Below are 19,893 nucleotides of genomic sequence, written 5' to 3'. Positions count from 1 at the left end.
TCTGCAGGAGTGTAGAAGAACTAATAGTGAGGACAAATGACAGTATATTTTTGTTCTTAGTAAGTAAAAGACTCGGAATACAAACTTGGACATTTTTAGGACAGTTTTTTCTCCAGGGGCTACTTATGAATACGTTTGATGCAAAATATACTTCCTTTTTGAGTTAGCAAAATGGGGGGGGGGGGGTGTTTCTGCTGCGCTTTAATTTTAAAAAAAAATAATTATAGTAATTTGCTTCAGGGACTTTGTCGAAAATTAGTGTTTCAAATAAGTCCTATAATGATTGGAATTAGACTAGAATCAGTGAGATGCAAATAACAATCACAGAAACTCACTAGATTATTTGGCCACCATCTTCACCATTCAATTTACTATATAGTGTGCAAAATTAATTGGACAAGGGAATATTATATGTGCAGACTTCACCAACTGGAGTTAAAAGTTGGTCATAGGCTTTGAAAAAATAGGCTTCAACAGGCTTTGAAAAAAACGGGATAAAATGTTAATGATATAATAAAAACAGACAGGCATCATTATTTATTAACACAAGACAAGAAAGACACAATCAATGCATTAATGGAACACTGTCCAGCCAGATGTTAAAATCTTTTAAAAAGTATATCTAAAACCTAATTTCAAATAAATAAAAAAGACTTTTTACATAATTACACAGTTGTGATTTGAATCTGACAATGGTAAACGTATTGACATCAACAAAAGCAAAAAAAGATTAAAGACAATGCTCTATTGTTTTTACAATCATATCTCCATCACAGTTAAGCTTGGCCCATCATTGCAAAACTGCACAAAAAAAAAATTGAAAAGCAAAATTATTTAACTAAAAAAGCCTATCTTTGAAAAAAATGTGAAATGTGGTTTTGTAGTTTTGATTCAGGGTAGTAAATTCATTCTCAGGAATAGTGTTCTAATTGCTTCATATTAATATATTTTGGTAATGATGTGAATTCAGAGAGTTTTTTGTTAATGAAACTGCATTCATGGGATATTCCCAAGAATATAGGAAGGCAATTCTATTACTATCAACACCCCATAAACCTCTGAAAAGCAAAATGTGAAAGAAACATGAGAATTGCAGGGTATTCACAGAGCTCCCCCACTTCCACTGTTCTTGGAATTTAATCTTGGATTTATATAAACAGCAGTCCTTCCATTTGCAGAAGGAATACTTTGATCCAAGCCATTGTATTTAAATTAAGTATTACCTGAGCTAATAAGCAAATCCAAAAAGCCAAGGCTGAAAATGCTGGCTTTAATCTCTTTGGATATATGAAAAAATATTACCATACAATGATTATGTGGAATGAGGGGGGGCGGGAGGATAAGCTAACTCCAGAACCTACAGAGAACTAATCCTTATTGTGTTCCAAGTGGAATCTGTAATGTCTGATGGAGAACACAGAATAGCACACCCAAAGCCACACTGAGCAAATCAGTGTCAGAACCCCCATAAAGAGAGCACTGATTCTACAATCATTCCTTTGGAATCTCAGCCATGTGTATAAATTATTGGAAGGCAAATATGTGTGGCACTGAAGAGATCTCGGGGCTAAAGAGTAACATTGAAATCCTTGGTGTATTAATTATAAATCTTTGGAAAAAGTATATTAAAATCTCACATTAACAGGGAAGAAATAAAATATTTAACAATTAAATCAAGGAGAAAAATGATATATTTGAAGTTAATGTTGAAAACAAAACTTGAAGTATTTCAGATTAGAAGATCTGTAATATTTTCAAATGTTTTTCTTGACTGCCCATAGTAAATTACCATATTAAATGTAATAAGAATCTAAACGTAAGTGTAGAAAATACTGCTACAACCTTGGGTAGATAACTATGATCTGTTTTCATTCTGTAGGACATTGAAAGTGTATTTTTTATAAAAATTGAGACCTCTTAAGAGCCACATTGGAGTGAATAAATAAAGGCTGGAGTACACAGAACATTTATTTGCTGAAGGCCTTCTGTTCCCATGTGGAGTGCCAGCAACTGGTTTATCTGTGTTCGTTTTCCAAACTATTGCAAACTACAAGTTAAAACAACTTCAGCATGGGGTGCATTTTAATTTACATAGCAGCACCACACTGTGGAAATACTGATAATGCAAAATATTCAAATCGTCTCCATTAAGAACCAGTAGTTAATATTTCAACGATTTGAAGTAATGAACCTCCCTCCACCCTGTACTATTTTTGCCATAATTCTTCAATTCAAGATATATTGAACAACATATGTATAAGAAGGTAATTGTGAATATTTTGTTAATATATTTAAAGGTTTTCTGTCTAAATATCTATACGTCAAGCCATTAAAAAACCAAGCTTTTGAAAGTTTGTACAGAAAGGTTTTCAAGTATACATTTGGAATTTGTCTTAAGGAATAAGTTGCCAGAGCTACACTTAATATAGCTGCTGTAGCTGAGGATTTAATTCAGGTTTATATTTATATCTCTCTTAAAAATATCTAAAAACACTAACTTTGTTACAGGGAGGGTAAACAGACATTATTAAAATATTCTAAGTATTTACACAATAGGCCACAAATGGCCCAAGGAAGTTTGTCACCGTTTCTAGTTATCGGCTTCTGTGTTATTTTAACAAACTTCTTAAGGAGAAACAAAGAGAAGATTCTAAAGTGTAATGGGGGAAAAATGGTCTAAATAGCAATATTGTTTTTCCTACCAGCTTATTGGAGATGGGGTTGCAGACCATTTTCAAACAATGGCTATTCCAGCACATTTTAAGGCATCTATTGTCATCAATTCTTTGAAGGCTGAAACTGATCAGCTATTTTGAATGGGATAATCACAACTTGCCAATCTTTTAAAAGAATTTGGCTGTTTCTGATTCAAAGACATCCTGCAAAAGCCCATGATTTGCAGTACAGTAATGAATCCCACCCAGAAAGAAGCACATCAAAGTAATGGTAGGAATTTTCTTTTAAATGAATTGTTACTGTGCACCATCCAACAAAATATGTCTAAGATCATGAATGGAGTGGTTCTGGTTAACAAGTGTTTGCTTATAAAAACCATTTTAGTAGGCTATACAAATTCTATTCAACATTCCAAAGTCACAGAATTGCTTCTTGCTTTTTAAAATGCTTGTAACGCTGATGAGTGTCAGCCTCTTTATAAACATGTGCATTGAAAACTTAAGTTTCTACATGCTATGTCATACCTGACCAGCAACAAAATAAGAGAAACCTAATAGTCTAATTGCATTCCTCACTTTAATTGCCTAACCATAATTTAAGGACTTTGTTAAATTCTTAAATATTTGAATCAGTTTTCTAAATAAATGAATTATGCATACTAATATTTACATATATTTTAAATAGAGGCAAATTCTTTTTAAGTTCATGAGAAGCTATATGAATAAGTGATTCTTCTGCTGAATATTGAGTGTGGTCATGGCACAATTTTAAGTAAACGTGATCCCTATCAACACAGTACTACAGAATTAAGCTAACAGTTTTAAAGTACACTGTTTACAGACGGTATACATAAGACTTACATAACCAGGTTCTTACAGATTTGCATTTTAACTAAATAAATCATCCCTCATAGAATTCTAAATCAGTGTTAGAAAAAGTACAAATATATACAGTAATTGAAAATGTTAACACTACAATAAAGGCCCTAATAATTGGTGTTCGCTTTTCACGAGGGCCTATTTTTCATTGCCTGTAAAGCTATCATCTTACAATACAAATGTAGATCCCTGGTTGCCATCTTTTGTCTTGATCGGTCCAGCTTGCTGTCAGTCCAGTAAGATGGAGAGAAAAGGAGTCAAACAGCATTGTCCAGCTTCACAATTACCATTGCTAAGTTTTCTGTCAGCTTTTTTTGTTTCCACAGTCATTCCTGGTTCTTGCTCAGTTTGTAGGATAGTTTCAGACCCACACTTGCAAAATTACATGTTGTATGCTACATATATAGGATCCAGTTGATCAGCCAAGAAACTGTCACGGAGATGCATCCGCTGCTTCTCTCCTCTGGAATTGATGGGTATCACTCCAGGATCAACTACCACCACAACTCCTACAATCAGATAATGTTCTTCCAGGACCACATTGGTAACCAGAGGGACTAAATCAAGAGCTTCCTGCTCACAGCCACACAATTCCACAACCACTACAAGTAAGTTGGTCCATGTGAATACAGCACTAAAAGAAAAATAAGAAATCCACAGGTTATTATACACACTTTATAGGAATGAGTCTGCAGATTACTTTTTTATAAGACTATGCTAATATATTTAAATACCTCAATTTTAAACTCAAAGATTTCCCTATCCAAGAGTATTATGCATTCTGAAATGACTACTTGGAACGGATCAAGTACAGTAATATACTCACTTTAAAATATATAAATCACTTCATGCATTCTATTTTTAGTTTACAATAAATAGTTATTTAATAAATAAACTGAATTACACATGGAAATCTTGCTAAAGTATAATGTAAAATTTTAAGCTATAGTTATATAATCTATAAAATAGCACAGAATAGTTTGCTACTGTTCTCATATCAGTAATGAAATGAAAGCTGAGGCTATCACCCAAAGCTCTGAACAGAAATGCTCAATTTAATATTTTCTCAAAACACAGATGTGATTGCTCAGGATCCAGATTGCTCTGAATTTACAACTACAGTCAGTAACTTTGTTTTCCTATTGCTACACCCTTGCTAAGCAATGTATTTTCCCAAAAGGAATATATTGCATAAAACTGTACCATTCTGCGATGCTCCTGTGCATCCGAGAAATTGAAGTTTCTATATCAATTGGATGATAACGCAATCCACGTAATTCCAGAGTTTCGTCCAGTGCCCCAACGACATACAATGCATCGTGGCGTTCTAAGGAGCACATTGTAAATTAATATATAGATTTTATGCAGATTCTTCAAAAGAGAATATTGAAGAAGCCTTGGTAGTACAGGGGTTTAAGGCACCCTGTTATTAAGCTGGTTATTAAGACCAGCTGCCTGCAATTACTGCAGGGTTCGAATCTCGCCAAGGCTCAAGGTTGACTCAGCCTTCCATCCTTTCTAAGGTAGGTAAATTGAGGACCCAGTTGTGGGGGCAATAAGCTGACTTTGTATAAAATATACAAAAGTATGAAGGCTATTGCTGAGCACATTGTAAGCCGCCCTGAGTCTTCGGAGAAGGGCGGCATATAAATCAAATTTAAAAAAAAAAAAATTGTCCTAATTGTTTAAAAAATATATGGGGGATTAATTCTCAAACTACAGGTAATCCTCTACATACAACCATTTGTTTAGTGACCTTTTGAAATTGCAACGGAACTGAAAAAAGTGACTTATAACTCTTTTTCATACTTACAACCATTACAGTATCTCCATGGTCACACGACACTTGGCAACTGGTTCATATTTATGTTGCAGTGTCCCTGGGTGATGTGATCACCTTTTGCGACCTTCTGACAAGCAAAGTCAGTGGGGAAGCCAGATTCACTTAACAACCATGTTACTGGTTCGCCAAAAATGGCATGCTAAGCGGCGGGGTGATCTTATTTTCCTGCCGACAAACAGCTGATTTTGCCGTCAAAGCTGGTTCTTTGGTGGCATGCTCCCCAAATTTAAACAGAGCAACTAGGGATGACCCAAGATGACCCTCGGTACAACCGTGTACCTACTTGGGAAGAATCTTGACAGTTGCAATTCTGGGTAGGAGCAGCTGGAGAGCTGGATATCTATCTTTTCCTTTCAGCTATTTATTTTAAGCATGCCTTAGTTTTAACTGCACACTTTGAATTTTTTTTCATTTTGATTTTTATCTTTAATTGTTAATGAACTGGTTGAATTTTGACTTATTCTAGCTGCTTACTGGATTTTAATGTGGTGGGGGGTTTTTTTTGCATCTTTTTATTACTTTATTTTGGAGTTGCAAATCACTTTCGTTTTCCCTATATGGAAGTCGAGGGCAATTTCCAGGGTAATGGAAGCAATCTGATTTGATTTACACTTACACAGGATTTTCAGTACAAGGATTTTGTATTTTATTAATTTTTAAAAGCTGTGGTGTTATTTTTTTTAACCTCTGCTGGAAAGCAAAGAAATTTGATCCTGGATATATCAGAAATAATGACTGGGTGGTTTGTGGTAGATTAGAAGCCAATGTGGCTTTTCTGCAAATAAAATACAATAATGGATTGTTAACAGGGAGCTTTGAATTTTAACTTTGCTGTTGATTTTACCGGTTAACAATGTGTTTTATATATTAGATAGATGCCAGGTCAAATTAGTTAGGTAAAGAATTGTAGAAGTTTATAATCTGTGGGCCTGTTTTGCAAGAGGGAAAAGCTATTATTCTTGAAATATATTTATCAGTGTTCAACTAGGAGAGACAATCTATGTGGAAGTTTGTCTTTTTCTTTTTAGACACATTTTTTTTTCTATGTCCTTACTTTTGCTTTGTTGTTGTATTTCTCCCCCGTTTTTTGCAGTTTGCATTTTAATAAAATTAAATAAAATTAAAAACTTATTGGGAAAAAAAAACCCAATTGTGTTACTAACTTAACAACTGCAATGATTCATTTAACAACTGTGGCAAGAAAGATCGTAAAATGGAACAAAACTAACTTAATAACTGTCTTACTTAGCAACATAAATTTTGGGCTCAGTTGTGGTTGTAAGTTGAGGACTACCTGTATAGCAATTCTCCTCTACTTTCCAACAGGCATGATAGCAACTATCATGCTAATAGAAAAATTCCCAGTAGCTATTCCTGAATCTAAAAAAGTACTCAAGGTACATGCACTAATATATATATTGATGTTGATTTGTGGGAAACTGTTCTAACAGCTTTTCTTGTAACTTTAACTTTACATTCATGTCACCAGTAAAAATGTCCACAGAAAGGAAGAGTAATTTGTCCTACCTCCAGTAGCAGCTGTGAGTTCAGTCCGTCGTACAAAGCCAAGGTATCCTGTTCGTGCCCAGAGAGTTTGAGCAGCATCCCCAAAGCTCAGGCGGGTATTGAAATGATCTGCTTGGAGGGTTTCATTATCATAGATGGTATAATATCCACTAGCAGTGTGAGGACTATTCACCCAGATCTATGAAGGTGATAAAACACAAATCTTCTATTTCATACTTTTTTATTTTGTCTCTTTTTAACCATAGAATATAGATATACATTCAGATAAGCATAACTAAAATATAACGTTCGTCATCATATAAATTATCTGTAGTTTAAATGCTCTAAGTAGGATGTGACAGGCCTTAGAAGCAGCCTTCATGCAAAAGGAATGCATTTTTTCTTAAGATTCAAAAGATTTTGGTAACTGAAAGAACCACACTGTAGAATCCTTGGTGCTATCTGAGCTTGGTAATTTGCTTGAGATGTTCTTTACCCAATTAGATAATATCATCTGTGTGCTACATTCTCTTCAGTTGGACATTGCTTTGCATATTGGACACATATTGGGAGCATAAAGTTTGATTAGATTAAATACACTTTTGTAAAGTACCAATAGCAGCACGTACCTCTCCAAGGTGTGAGTCACCAACAGGTCCCTTGGTCTCAGGATTAACAATTATCACTTTGACTCCAGGCAATATCTGAGAGAAGGAAATTGGGGAGTGGGGGGTGGAGAAGATATTGGCATCTGTATTATACTAAATAAGCATTTTAAACAAGCCTCTCTTTTTAACTTCTTGAGGATGTGACCTATCTTACGTTGGTAAGTGTAATACAAACAATTGTGTATTTTATAGCCTAATAACATTTCCAACTTCGACATTTCTGCTGTTAGGATTCAATTTAGCTCAAGCAATTTTTCCAATTCCTCCATTTCCATCACAACTATTTAGGATCTAACCTGAGTTATATTCTTAATTATTTTAGCATTATTACCCATCTCCAACTCCATCTGTTGTCTCAACAAGGCCAGACACAAGGAAACAATACTTCAAACTCATTACTTAGCAAAGGAAAAACTAGTATTTTAAATGGCCATTGGCCAGAATGGAGGGTTTTTTTCTTCATACACAGGAATTGTACACCCCAAATCACAAATGCTAACTGAATTCTATTGTTTCCTTACTTTGGGATGCATGCAAATTATTCACAAAGACTTACAAACTGATGTATTATTACCTTGCCTGACTCGGAGAGTAAGAGACTCTGGGGAGCACCTCTTTCAACTAGCCGCACCCTGGAGATAAATTTAAAAAATCAACACAATCACATACTTGTGATTTAAGAAACTTCATTACAAGATACTTAAATTACTCTTTAATATTCTGAACATAACACTAACAACACTAAACAGAAAAATGGATTTTTCTTCCATTTTGTTTAAATTCATGTCACCACAGAATCATCAATTACATTCCAATTTATTTTATCCCACCTTTATTATTGTTCATAAATAACTCAAAGTGGCAAATATACCTAATACACCTTCCTCTTCCTATTTTCCCCACAACAATAACTCTGTGAAATGGGTTGGGTTGAGAGAAAGGGATTGGCCCAAAGTTCAAATCAACTATTTCTGAACAACTGCTTTTATCTTAGTATAAATTATTTTTGTTACCTTATTTGCGCAACCCACCCACAACTACTTTACATTCAAATGCATTCAACATTGGTCGCATTGGTGGATGATCTCTGGAGGGCTCGGGACAGAGGTTGCTCCTCTATCCTGGTCCTATTAGATCTCTCAGCGGCTTTTGATACCATCGACCATGGTATCTTACTGCACCGGCTGGAGGGGTTAGGAATAGGGGGCACCGTTCTTCGGTGGTTCTCCTCCTTCCTCTCTGACCGTTCGCAGTTTGTGTTGGCAGGGGGGCAGAGGTCGACCTCGAGGCACCTTATCTGTGGGGTGCCGCAAGGGTCAGTCCTCTCACCCCTTCTGTTCAACATTTATGTAAAACCGCTAGGTGAGATCATCCGTGGTTTTGGGGTGAGTGTTCATCAGTATGCTGATGACACACAGCTATACATCTCCACCCCAGACCACCCCAATGATGCCCTTGCTGTGATGTCCCGTTGCCTGGAGGCCGTGCGGATCTGGATGGGGAGAAACAAGCTCAGACTCAACCCCTTCAAGACCGAGTGGCTGTGGCTTCCGGCGTCCCAGTATAGTCAGCTGGTACCATCACTGACAATAGGGGATGAGATCTTGCTCCCCACAGAGAGGGCCCGCAACTTGGGTGTCCTCCTGGATTCACGGTTAACTTTAGAAGATCATTTGACGGCCGTGGCCAGGGGTGCCTTTTATCAGGTTCGCCTGATCCGCCAGTTGCGTCCCTTTCTGGATCGGGACGCCTTGCGCACGGTCACTCATGCCCTAGTTACCTCCTGTATGGACTACTGTAATGCTCTCTACATGGGGCTCCCCTTGAAAAGCACCCGGAGGCTCCAACTGGTCCAGAACGTAGCCGCGCGGGTGATTATGGGCGCAGCTCATTACGCCCATGTAACACCTCTCCTATGCGAGCTGCACTGGCTCCCGGTGGTCTTCCGGGTGCGATTCAAGGTGTTAGTTATCACCTTTAAAGCGCTCCATGGCTTAGGACCTGGGTACCTACGAGACCGTCTTTTGCCACCAATAGCCTCCCACCGACCAGTTCGTTCTCACAGGGAGGGACTACTCAGGGTACCGTCAGTCAAATTATGTCGACTGGCGACTCCCAGGGGGAGGGCCTTCTCTGTGGGGGCTCCAACCCTTTGGAATGAACTGCCCCCGGAGATACAGAATATCCCTGATCTCCGTGCTTTCCGCCGTGCCCTCAAGACCCTGATGTTCCAACAGGCAGGGCTAAACATACAAACATGCAAATGATTTTTTAAATGTTATCTAATTCTGGGTTTTATTTAATTGACCAAACTAAGTAACAATTTTAATTAGCAATTTTATGATGTTTGTGTGTCTATATTTTTCTTGACTGTACACCGCCTTGAGTCCTACGGGAGAAAGGCGGTATAGAAATATAATAATAATAATAATAATAATAATAATAATAAATAATAATAATAATAATAATAATAATAATAATAATAATAATGTTGAAGTTCTTAGTAATGTTCAGTCATGATTCAAGAAATTAAAAACCCAAGGATGATCATTCCAAGTAGCATTGACAAAATCCCTTCAATCTCTCCATTTGCTTGGCTGATAGTTGGTTATTAGCAAGATAATGGCAAATTTAGCTGAAGAATATTTGCACTAGGTACATCTGGCAAGTTCTTTGGAGAAGTGACATAAGCAAATACCCATATTCTCTGGCAATGTCCTTTTTTAATATCCAGAAAAAGTGCCATTACCCAAACATATTCTTGCATGTTTTATAAAATAGCTTTGTTAAATTTATGTTTTTCTTCATTAATTGGTATTTCATTATAAATACAGGATTTTCTTTATGTCCCAGTATATGACTGTGCTGTCAGCTACCCAGTCACCTGACAGTGACTTTGGGAAATTGACTTGAAATTGAATAGCAAAATGGGTGGTATATAAATTTACCGTAATAACTATGCCTTTATCTGTCTTGTCAGTCTCACATAAGTATTAAGAATTGAGATGTTATGAGAATCAATAATATTTCATCCCAATTACAGACAGTTTTTGATTCTTGTTGATTTCTTAGCTTCTGTTCTGTTGAAATGTATTGTCCTCTGCTAATCTTAGGACATAAATGTGATCATAGGAGGAGAGATGGGAAGAGGTTTGGTTTGCTGGGTATTATTACATGTTGCCAACAAGAAGAAGAAATGTGAGAAAGCTCTCGCATATTGAAAGTGATAGCCTGCATTTCAAAGGAGAGGTTCTAATCTAGAGTGGCAAAACCAATGGAAAATACTTTCCATCATTAAAATTCATGTATGAAGCATATGTGAACTGCAGCTAGCATTCCCCAGCTCCCTTGTAAATGAACCTAATGCTTCCTATCCACTCGGTAATGTAAAAGCAAGAACCACTAAGTACAATGTAGGTAAATTTGAATTATCCTCTTCGAGCCAAATGGAAAAAAAAATGTGTGTATGTGTGTGTGTGTGTACATACATTTGCATGCTTGTGAGGACACACACAGAGGGATTTTGTAATACTAAATGTAAAGGAAGAGACTGTTCGAAAAACCGACAATTCTGGAATAACATCCTGTTATTGTTCACTTCAACAAAGCCTTCTGATCAGGGCAATCACTGACAATATCCTGTCTAACACCAACTATTATGCTAAAGAATCCCCCACAGCCCCACTGCCATTTTTCTCTCCCTACAGTGCTACCTCTAAGAGTATGTAAATTGCTAGTTTTAAGTACTGAGTGCCTGTTTAACAATCTGAATTGGCTAGCCATTAATTATAGGGTTGTTTTAGAACTTTCAGAATGTATATGCCTGTGTAATACAGTAAAAGTGTCAAGAATACCAACAGAATTAAATTGTAGGTGTCCTCATAATACTTATCGGAGTAGAGGAAAAATGTTCATAAAATAATCTAACTGGTTGGCCGATATTTTAGGAATTCTGCAAATTCAGAAGGAATGGCTATTCTCTTAGTGGGAAAAATAATCTTCTGGAATGTTAAATATTGGGCCAATTTTATTATTCGTGAGAAAGAAAGTAAATCCGTAACTGATAAGAATGTTAGAAATTGCACTTTCACTTTCCAAAAAGATTGCTACCACCATATGCCTAGCATAATATAAATGATAAATACTGATTTGTTCCAATACAATAATATTTGGGGAAATCAAGAAATTTGTATGTAAATCTGGGATAAGCCATCCACCGACTTCCAGAAGTTCTGAACTACTACTCATAATCTTGTGTCTGCTGGTTACTGCTGATAAGAAGTGAAATATCTTGCACACTTCTAATTGAAATGATCTGTTCTTACAGAATTCATTCAAAAACTAAATACAATAAAAATAATAGTACCTGTCATGTCGCAATGATTTCAGATCCACATAAACTGTGGTTGGATCAGGCCCTGAGGTTCCCTATAATAACAGAGATTATTTTTAAATGTGTCATATTTTCTGCTAAGTGATACATATTAAAGGCACTTTCAATGAGAGCAATGCAAACTAGATACATAAGTGTCCAATGTTGTCAAATAAGGGAGATAGTACATAAAAGAAAATATTTCTGCTGAAAATCCAAGAATACTTGCTTGTACGTTTTCTTGAGAGAAGCTCCACAACTTTTAGTTAATAGCACAGTCCCGCTTTACTTTTTCAGTTTGAAAAATATTAGTGAAAAACTGATTTTTATGTTTTATTAATCTAATCTATTTATTTATGTTTAACCAGGAGAACGTATAAAACTAGTCTCCCAGAGAGTCCCCCTGTATAAGTAGCCATGTTTATTTTCACAGTACAAAAAGGGTTAATTTTTTTTTTAAATAAGCATTATACAGTACGAATGAGTCCATGTAAATAAAAAAAAGCCTGCAAATCAGCAATCACTATTCTTCAAGATCAAAAAAACCCATCAACCCCTGCACCAACAGATTTAGAATAGGTTGAGTATTCTGCTAATATGCAGAGCCCCTGATCTCTAAAAATAAACCTACCAAATCTTCACTGTTACCTGTAAACAGATAGCTACATTGACTCTTGATCCAAAGGTGGTGCTGACTGCACGAGATGATAGACCAATGTCCTTGAAAAGCTTGGAGAAAGACTGAGTAAGTGCAACACGTGGGCGTTCTTCGGCCACCACTACACAAGTCCGGACTCCTGATAAGTTGATACCTCTTGCCTGTTAATACAGAAAAGTTTAAATTATTGATAAAAAATATGACAGTATATCAAACAATTAGGGATAATGTTAATCAATGCTCCAGTTACTATCCCAAGTACTTGGAGTTCATTTGCATCTAGAAAATGATCATTCATAATCATCTAGAAAACATAATCAGGCTCTTTGGTTTTTTTAACACCAGGCAAACCACTAAAAAATCACTAACCCTTGCCCATCTTTTTAATTTATCTAATTCTTTAGAAATATAGAACCAAGCAAAATGTAGCCATTAGACTCTTCCCACATCATTTAGAGCTATATGAAAAAGCTGTGTGAAGGTCCAAAATATTTGCAATTCTTTAAGATTAAAAGAAAAAAGAAAGTGAAGGATCAAAAGATATGAATTATATTTTAAAAAACCAGATCAGGATATACCATCAAGGGCTGTTGGATAATTAAAACAATATATTTGTTTGAATCAGTAGCAAGATACTGATCTAAAGCAGCAGGGGGAAAAAAAATCTAACGATCAGAGTGACATGTCCCTCTCAACTCAACTCTAACAAAACTCCAACATCCAAATGCTTAAGTGAACCCTCAATTTTTCAAACCCTTAAAACTAGAACATCAGCTGCCATCCAGTATAATTTTTAAGAACATAATATGCACTATATTTCATTTTAGGAATTTACGTATATTTTCTATTTATCTATTCTAACAATCTGTACTGGGTTAGGTACAATTAATTTGCAAAATCCTGTGGAGGAAAATCAACATACACCTAAAACTGTACATACAGATCTAACTCACCTACAATGCTAAACTATGCTTAAGCTTGGTTAATATGAACACTGCTTCCAGTTCCTCCCACGAGCATTAATTGGTAGAGAACAATTACAGCATATTTGTTTATAGGTAACGTTTTGTTCAAGTACAGGACATGTGCTAGTTCTGACCGGAACCCAGATCAAGAAGTATAATTCCTTGTATTGTTAATTTGGGCGGAAGAAGTAGTCTTGGATTTTATGGCATGTTTAACCATAAACAAACCAGTGGACAGGGGTTTTAACAGCCCCATTGCTGAGGGAAATTGAAGTGGAAGAATCAGCAGAGAATTTTGCACCAACCAAATTTAACAACATACTGTGTTGGGCTTCTATTGCCAAAGCCCTGAGATTCCATGTTTGCCTTTCTTCTCCCTTTATATGCAAAGAAGATGGATTTTTAAGAGTTCTAATGACAATTTGGATCAATCTGCAATTTCCTTTTTCATGTCGGTATAGGTAATTGGATCATGCAGCTTTTGTCTGTAAAGCAAGATATCAAAACTCTGGCTTTTTTTTTTTTTAACAAAGCACAATTTCTCATATTGGATGAAACAAAAAAATGCAGATTGTTCACAATCATGATCAGATATAAAATGTTGATCTCTTGGCTACGGAGCATAAAACAAGGGGGAGATGCACACATAAATCAATGTCCCTACATTTAACAATTAACTATAATTTGTCATCTCTGATAAAGTCAATTATTTCATCCTAAAACAAAAACAGTTGTCAAATTTAATTTTAACAAATATTTCCATTTTTTTTTTGCTATAAATCTAAATATATTGTATCTTCAGATACCATATTTACCCAGCATTAATTGAAAATTACTGACATTCTATTATTTAGATAACTTAGTATTAAAAATAAAGAAAAAAATATCAATATTAATTACAAGTAGGCTATCACTATTACAAGCATAAAATTATTTGACATTTTGATTTAGAATTGTGTTTTAAAATGCTACAGATTAAAGTATGGTATATATTGAATTATAAGGATTTCAGTCAGATTATTACTCTGTTAATATCTTCATTGTTGCATCTACACATATTTAGTAAAAGGAAAAAATAGATAAGCTAAACAATTTTAACAAGAATTAAACTATAAATAATTAAAAATGGAAAAGTAAAAAACTACAGATAGTTCTCAATTTACAATAGTTGATTTAGTGACCATTCAAAGTTACAATGGCACTGAAAAAAAGTGACAGGACCTTTTTTTCATACTTACGACTGTTGCAGCATTGCCATAGCCACATGATCAAAATTTGGATGCTTGGCAACTGACTCATATTTATAATGGTTAGAGGCCTGGGGTCATGTGATCATCTTTTGACAAGCAAAGTCAATGGGGAAGCCAAAGTCACTCAACAATCATGTTACTAATTTAACAACTGCAGTGATTCACTTAACAACTGTTAAGACAGGTTGTTAAATGGGGCAAAATTCACTTAACTCTCTCACTTAACAACAGAAATTTTGGGTTCAATTGTGGTTCATAAGTCGAGGACTACCTGTATTGAAGCTATATAACAAGTTTAATAAATACAAATATTTATGTTTTCAATAGCAAGATGATTGTCTTATATAGTTATAAAAGTCAAACCACTCTACTATCTACTATGGTACTTGTTTATGAAATACACTTACGTGACTACAGAAGAACTGAAAGCTACTTTTAATCTAAACTGGGACCTCAGAAAAAACTGACAGGAAGATTGTTCAACACAACCTAAGATGTATGCAGAATGTTCCTGATTGAACTGAGCTATACATTCACAATCTTGGTGGAAACTTTATTCAAGTCCTAACCATCTAAGAATTATTAAAGTAGTGTCTAGGAATATAAGCAGTTTCAAAGATTTTTTAAAAAAGAAATTTGGGGTATACAGGTTTGATAAATTCAATATTTCCAGATATTAAGGAAGTTGCCAAGAATCTGAACTGTGATCATTTGTCTGTGGGGACACTGCGACGGCCACAACTTCAAGAACCAGCCATAAATCTTCTTCAGTGTAATTGGTTATTAAACAAGGACCACCTGTACTTACAAGATCAGTATGACCCTAATATTCTGTTCTAATAATCTGAATACTAAAATAGATCTTCTAAAATATGTTTAAAAGGATAGGGGGTGAAGGGAGAGGATTCTTACCTTTAATACTTCCACCTGATTCCCGAGCCCCTTAGTACACATATCCATGACAGAATAGGAACAGAAAGTATCCCGTATTTTATACTGGCTTACAGTGGAGAGCCACAGGAAAAGATTAGATTCTAACTCCATAGGAGGAATTAAAATGGATTGATGACCAGAATACACACTGCAAGAGAACATCACGAATCAATTATAGACGGATTTTATTAACCTGACAGCCTAAAATATTATCCTCTGCCTCAGATTGCTGATCCTTCTTCTGTGCAAACATTCTTCCTATCCACCCCAATCCAAGATAGATTACTAATTCAGTCTCATTCATTGCTGTAATTATGACTGCCTAAATCATGGACTGACTGCTGTTAAAGGCAGTTGTGTAACAAACATGGGATATTTAAAAGGTAGATCATTACGTGCTCTCAAAGAAGCTTGTGATCAAACTGATCTCAGTATTGCTTCTGAGCTAATTATTTGCCCTGCTACAAGAGACAAACCATTTCTGATTTGTTAATAGTTTTCCCAACTGTATGTCCCATGCTTACAAAAAGAGTGATTTCAATAATTAGTTTCAATAATTGTTGTAAATGTGTTGTTTACAACAATTAATTCATAGTGAATTAAACATTTTGTCATTAAATCCATAGTCAATTGATATTAGGCAAATCCACCAAAGTCTTGGGATTTTCCATCCCAGGAATAATGTTATTTGCCAATCTGAAATATATCCTAAGAAAAAAAGACTAACTTGTGATTTCTAATATTCACCACTTTAAAACATCTCTTCAAAAACAAGCATAAATGCTTACATATTTGAAAAACGTATATACCAAATTGCACCCACATTTGGGAGAGATGGAAGTTTTCTCATGTGGTTGTACACCTATTTGTTTAAATCTGCAGAATGAAGTAGAACATCTAACAGATACTGACATGGACTGGATTTAAGACTTACCATTCATGTAACAATGATTCCCCAAGGACATGGAAAAAATGTCAATACCAGCCTATTTTCCTTAGGGTGGTCTATGACCATAATAAAGATTTGATTGAATGTGAATACATGGGACATAGGATAATCATGTAAAAAAAAAGTGCAGAATCTCTTTGATGTTTTAATAATCATCAGGAAAATACTGGGCATGTAGATAATAAAACTGCATATTTCTTGAGAGTTCTGCCGTGTGAATTAGATTTCATTTGATATCCAATCCTCTAGTTCCTACAATCAGGCATTTCACTGGATTAAAACAGATGTTCTGATTTATATCAAGCAAAGATTTATCTTCTGCAAACCCACCAGTTCTAATTACATCCTGACTCTTACCTACAAAGACACCAAAGTGCAAAGCCGAGCCCACAATAGGGATCAAGACAGATGGCAATTTGCCGTGAGGAGTATAATTCACACTGGAGCTTTATGGCTCTACAGAGGGCACTGACTGATGCATGGGACATCTGTGGGAAGAAGAAGAAAAAAGAGGTGGGAGGACCGAATCCCAGTTGCACAATAGAAGAACATGATAACGTGTATATGAATATGATAAAAGTACCACTAATAGGTAAGTATATGAGCAGCCATATATTATGTGGTGCCAATGTTGAAAATAGAAGGGTTTTTTTTTATTGCATCAGCAAAACTCAGAATCAATTCTTTTAAATTATTCATCCTGTTTTGTCGTATTTATCTATATAACTTTTTGTTTTAAAAAAGGGAAAATATTTCCATATTCTGCCAGGAGCCGTGCGGTCAAACGAAACCCAGAGCATGAACTAAACAAGAAATTAAAGTTGGATTTTCACACTGCACCTTAGTATTAGCATGAAAGTATTAACTGCTATTGCTGTCCACCAGTTTATATTCCAAATAGTTTGTTTATGCTAATGGGATCCTCCAGGGTTTTTCCATCCTTACTCCTGGATGAGGTTACACTATGGCCATGAGAACAGGCCAGAGAATGAGCCAATATATTCAAAAAGAAGACCTGGTACATGGCAACACTTCTGTTCCCACTGTTAACCAGGAACTGGTTCCCTTCTCTAAGCAGAGAAGGGAACTTGCCCTTGTCCTTGTACATCTGCCACACATTCTTTGGTAGTCCAAGCTGTTTCTTATTCCATCCAATTTATTAGAAGATCATGAGCATTGTTCACCGAGAAATGGTGTTCTATCATATGCCACCCCACTGTCTTTCATATCTTGCAGTCAAAGCTATGGGAACCACTTAAAGTGTCTTTTAAATTCAAAGCCATAGCAAGATTACTTTGCTCTCCCTCATGCATTACAGTTTCTAATATCTGATTTTAGCCATTCAGCGATTTTTATGCCCAGATAAAAATATGATCTTTATCTATAAACAAACAACTAGAAATATTTTAGAACTCTAGCTATAACACAGGCATCCAACACATCAAGCACTCTTATACCTTTACTCCTGTAAGCATCCCTGTTGTGGAAACACTAAAATCCAGGTATGCCAACATTTCTGGAGTTGGTGGTTTGTAGACCTGAGGTAGCCGCTTTCTGGGCAAATCATCTGGAACATATAAAGAAGAAAGTGATCATTGTTGAATTTAGCCTGGGGAGGAACATTGGGATGACATGCAGAAATGCAACAGAGATAAGCAACACAATTCTAAATAAAACAGAGCTGGCTCATGGCTCGCATGTGCATTATAACTGCTTGGAAATCCTGGGTATGAGTTTGATGGCCTAGCAGGGTCTGTGTCACCTGTATCGATGATGGTTGGCCAGGTTTTTACATCAACAGCAGTCGCCGCCTCTCTGGACCTCAGTAGTCTCATCAGAATTTGATTTGTGAGAATACAGGCAGCTTTGCTCACCTAAAATATATTTGATAAGTACGGTTGATTATCTGATTATCATTCTTGACAGCATCGTCATTTATCATTTATACAGTGCATTTTTAGCATGTAAAATAGTTCACAGATTCTTGCCTTCTTCATACAGAAAGCTTGTACTATAGCTTTATATTAGCCCCAACTCAGCAGGTATAGGAGTCACACTGAGACTTGCCTAGTTACACTAAGTCAATCCACAAGGAAAGTGAAATATCTGGAATTTAACAGCAGCGGCCTCCAACCTTTCTGGCTTTGTGGACTGGAAGGGAGGGAAGGGGGGTGGAATGGTTCTGTGTGAATGGCGTGCGAGCGTGCACGCAACTCCATTTGTGTGAGGTGAGCACACGAGTTCACTGCTTGCACAAATGGAGCTGCGCGCATGTGGGCTTTCCCACCGCTTCCGTGGCCCGGTTCTGAACAGGCTGCAGCCCGGTAGTGGACCGCGGCTTGGGCGTTGGGAACCCATGCTCTATAGCTAGCACTTCACATTTTAGTATCCACTCTATTACCTTACATTTAAGAATTTCTTTTGATTTTTAACAAATTTATCATTTTTATCCAGTAAAGACTTTGAACTCAGTAAAGATCCTGAACTCAGTGAAAATCCATTGTTTGTATCTTTTGTGGCTTTGGGTTACAGGAAAGACAATCAATCATTAGGCAGAAAATATTACCATTCTCTACTAAAATATAATGATGTTCCCCTTCATGTGTGGCTTTAAAGGCTAAATAAACCTTCCAAGAGGATCGAGAAAGCAAAAGGCTTCTAACTTGAACACAAGAAACTTAACTGCTCTGATAATGATTCATGAATTACAGGGCAGCAATATTAATATTTCTATAGTATCTCAGTGATAATAAGCATAAAGTGATCCTCAGGTTACAACCAACTATCCAAACTTGCAGGGGTGCTGAATGAGGGGGATTTATAAACAGAGCTTGGAGGTCTGGCCATCACAGTATCCCCTGATTTCTAAAGTTCCCTGCTGGCTTTCCACAAGTAAAATCAGTGAGAAAGCGGGCAGGAAGCTAAGTCGCGATCATGTCAGGTCCTTGCTTAATGAATTGCATGGACATCACTTATCAACACAACCGGGACTGCTGGAACTGCCATCATTAAGTGAAATGGTCACACGATCTTACACTTTAAAATCATGTTGCTTAGCAGTGACAATTCCAGTCCTAATGGCTATCATAAACTGAGAACTACCTGTATCACAACAGAAAACAAATTCCCCCAAAATAGAATAATTTCTATTTCAGATGATACACAATAAGCCACCATTCTAAAACAAAGGGCAAG

The 19,893-nt window shown here is 36.1% G+C and overlaps 1 protein-coding gene across 4 annotated transcripts in view; it reads right to left on the bottom strand.

Annotated features, from left to right (window-relative positions):
- Nucleotides 1-522: 522 nt before the first annotated feature.
- The window catches only part of DIP2B (DIP2 acetate--CoA ligase B (putative)), a 198,013-nt gene continuing 178,642 nt past the window's right edge, over nucleotides 523-19,893 (bottom strand). For all 4 annotated transcript variants that reach the window (XM_034412436.3, XM_034412437.3, XM_034412438.3 and 1 more), the window contains 11 exons: nucleotides 18,461-18,572; nucleotides 18,156-18,265; nucleotides 17,056-17,186; nucleotides 15,729-15,897; nucleotides 12,592-12,762; nucleotides 11,938-11,999; nucleotides 8,146-8,203; nucleotides 7,533-7,607; nucleotides 6,925-7,102; nucleotides 4,758-4,881; nucleotides 523-4,188 (listed from right to left, as the gene is read on the bottom strand). In XM_034412436.3, the coding sequence (XP_034268327.1) occupies nucleotides 3,936-4,188; nucleotides 4,758-4,881; nucleotides 6,925-7,102; nucleotides 7,533-7,607; nucleotides 8,146-8,203; nucleotides 11,938-11,999; nucleotides 12,592-12,762; nucleotides 15,729-15,897; nucleotides 17,056-17,186; nucleotides 18,156-18,265; nucleotides 18,461-18,572 (1,443 nt within the window). In that variant the 3' untranslated portion in view covers nucleotides 523-3,935. The remainder of the gene's footprint in view (nucleotides 4,189-4,757; nucleotides 4,882-6,924; nucleotides 7,103-7,532; nucleotides 7,608-8,145; nucleotides 8,204-11,937; nucleotides 12,000-12,591; nucleotides 12,763-15,728; nucleotides 15,898-17,055; nucleotides 17,187-18,155; nucleotides 18,266-18,460; nucleotides 18,573-19,893) is intronic.

The sequence above is a fragment of the Pantherophis guttatus genome, chromosome 2, assembly GCF_059756535.1.
Source record: "Pantherophis guttatus breed Tessera chromosome 2, ASM5975653v1, whole genome shotgun sequence".
In the NCBI taxonomy this organism is placed as follows: Eukaryota; Metazoa; Chordata; class Lepidosauria; order Squamata; family Colubridae; genus Pantherophis; species Pantherophis guttatus.
This window is presented reverse-complemented; position numbering and strand designations above follow the sequence as displayed.